At 54.6% G+C, this 1,629-nt stretch overlaps 1 protein-coding gene across 1 annotated transcript in view; it reads left to right on the top strand.

The window, feature by feature from the left end:
- Position 1: 1 nt before the first annotated feature.
- TAF5 (TATA-box binding protein associated factor 5) overlaps positions 2-1,629 on the top strand; it is a gene marked incomplete at its 5' end in the record, with an annotated part of 15,867 nt that continues 14,239 nt past the window's right edge. Inside the window, one exon of the mRNA XM_004700949.2 lies at positions 2-317. Within this exon, the coding sequence (XP_004701006.2) occupies positions 2-317 (316 nt within the window). The remainder of the gene's footprint in view (positions 318-1,629) is intronic.

The raw sequence follows: 1,629 nt of genomic DNA, 5'->3' as shown, positions 1-1,629 counted from the left end.
GCCCGCCGCAGCTCCGGAGGCCAGTGCTCCCCAGGACCGGCAGACTCTGCTGGCGGTGCTGCAGTTCCTACGGCAAAGCAACCTCCGTGAGGCCGAAGAGGCGCTGCGCCGCGAGGCTCGGCTGCTGGAGGAGGCAGTGGCGGGCTCTGGAGCCCCGGGAGAAGCGGACGTTACCGGCGCCGAGGCAGCCAGCGCGCTTCTCAGCCGGGTCACCGCCTCGGCCCCCGGCCCCGCAGCCCCCGACCCTCCGGGGGCCGCAGCGTCGGGGGCCGGCGCCGTCTCGGGCTCAGCCTCGGGTCCCGTGGCTCCGGGGAAAGGTGAGCCGCCGAGTTCCTGGGAAGCAGGGCCGGCGCGGAGGAGCCGGCCGGGAAGCAGGGGCTGGCAGGCCCGCACCTCTGCGGGCTTGTTTTGAATTTCCTGGGCCCGCCTCTAGGGCCACACGCCCGCCCCTTTCTTCGTGCGCCGGCTGCGCAGTCAAACCCTCGCCCGAGCTGAGCTGTCAGTTTCGGCGAGAGGCTCCCGAGCGCGCCCGAGCAGAGGGCTGTGGGGACGGAGGGCGCAGGGAGGCGCCGGGGCCATCGGCTCCGGATCCCCTCTCCTCTGCACGGGCTCCTGAGCCCAGCGGGTCTGCATCAAGCCGAGCAGCATTGGTGCAGTTCCGGACTTTGAAAAGGACTTAACATCAGCCCCCCTCTTTAAATTCTCACAGTTGCACCGGGAGGTCGACGCTGCCTCGATGTTAGAGAGGAGAAAACAGATTGAGAGGTCAAGGGACTTGCTTTGGTCCAGCCAGGCAGTGAGGGAACATAATGAGTAGGCAGCGTTTCTCCAAATGTGCCACTACCGTGAACCTTTTGTGGATGCTGATGAAATTGCTGGGCATTACTGCTTCAGGCTTGGTGAGTTCGATCTGGAGGTGAAGTCTGAGGACTGGCGCTTTAAGGAGTGCCGCCAAAGTTAAAGAACCATGCCTTCAGGAACAGGAGTGGACAGATCTAGATGCAGATTCCATCTCTGCTGCTTTTGTGTGAGCCTGATTTCAGACCCTATTTCTCCCAACTTCAGGGTCCTCACCCGCGCCGCCTATGAAAGGGCTCGGTGTGAAGATCAAATAAACAACAGGACTTCAGCATTTTGTGGGAAATGGAATTTTAGGATTACGGAATTTTTCAAGTCAAACCACTCCCGCCCCCCTGGATTACTGAATTTTTCAAGTCAAACCGCCCCCCTATCTCAGAGGTGTGCGGCCCAAATTAGGTCAAATATACAGCAAGGGTTTGTAACTTATGGTGTGTCTGCAAAAGGGCATGTTATTATTATTATTTTTCGAAAAGGGGCATGGTTAAGTATAAAATTAAAAGTTATTTGTAACCATGAGTAACATCACAGCACGGATACAGAATGCACCGTATACATTTCACAAAAGCCAGGTACTTAAAAACTTTTAACATGAAAGATAACATTTTCTGTGAAGTTCACAAAGTCTAAACAAACAGCTTGATTAATTTCTTTTTGTTTTTCATCTTTTGCTATTTCTTTTTTTTAAAAACATTTTATTAGGGGCTCATACAACTGTTATCACAATCCATACACATATCAATTGTGTAAAGCGCATTTGTACATCATTTT

This window comes from Echinops telfairi, unplaced genomic scaffold (genome assembly GCF_000313985.2).
Source record: "Echinops telfairi isolate 266 unplaced genomic scaffold, ASM31398v2 ScPeMD7_70;HRSCAF=299, whole genome shotgun sequence".
Lineage (NCBI taxonomy): Eukaryota > Metazoa > Chordata > Mammalia > Afrosoricida > Tenrecidae > Echinops > Echinops telfairi.
The sequence above is the reverse complement of the archived record's forward strand: the minus strand, read 5'-3'. Positions and strand labels throughout refer to the sequence as shown.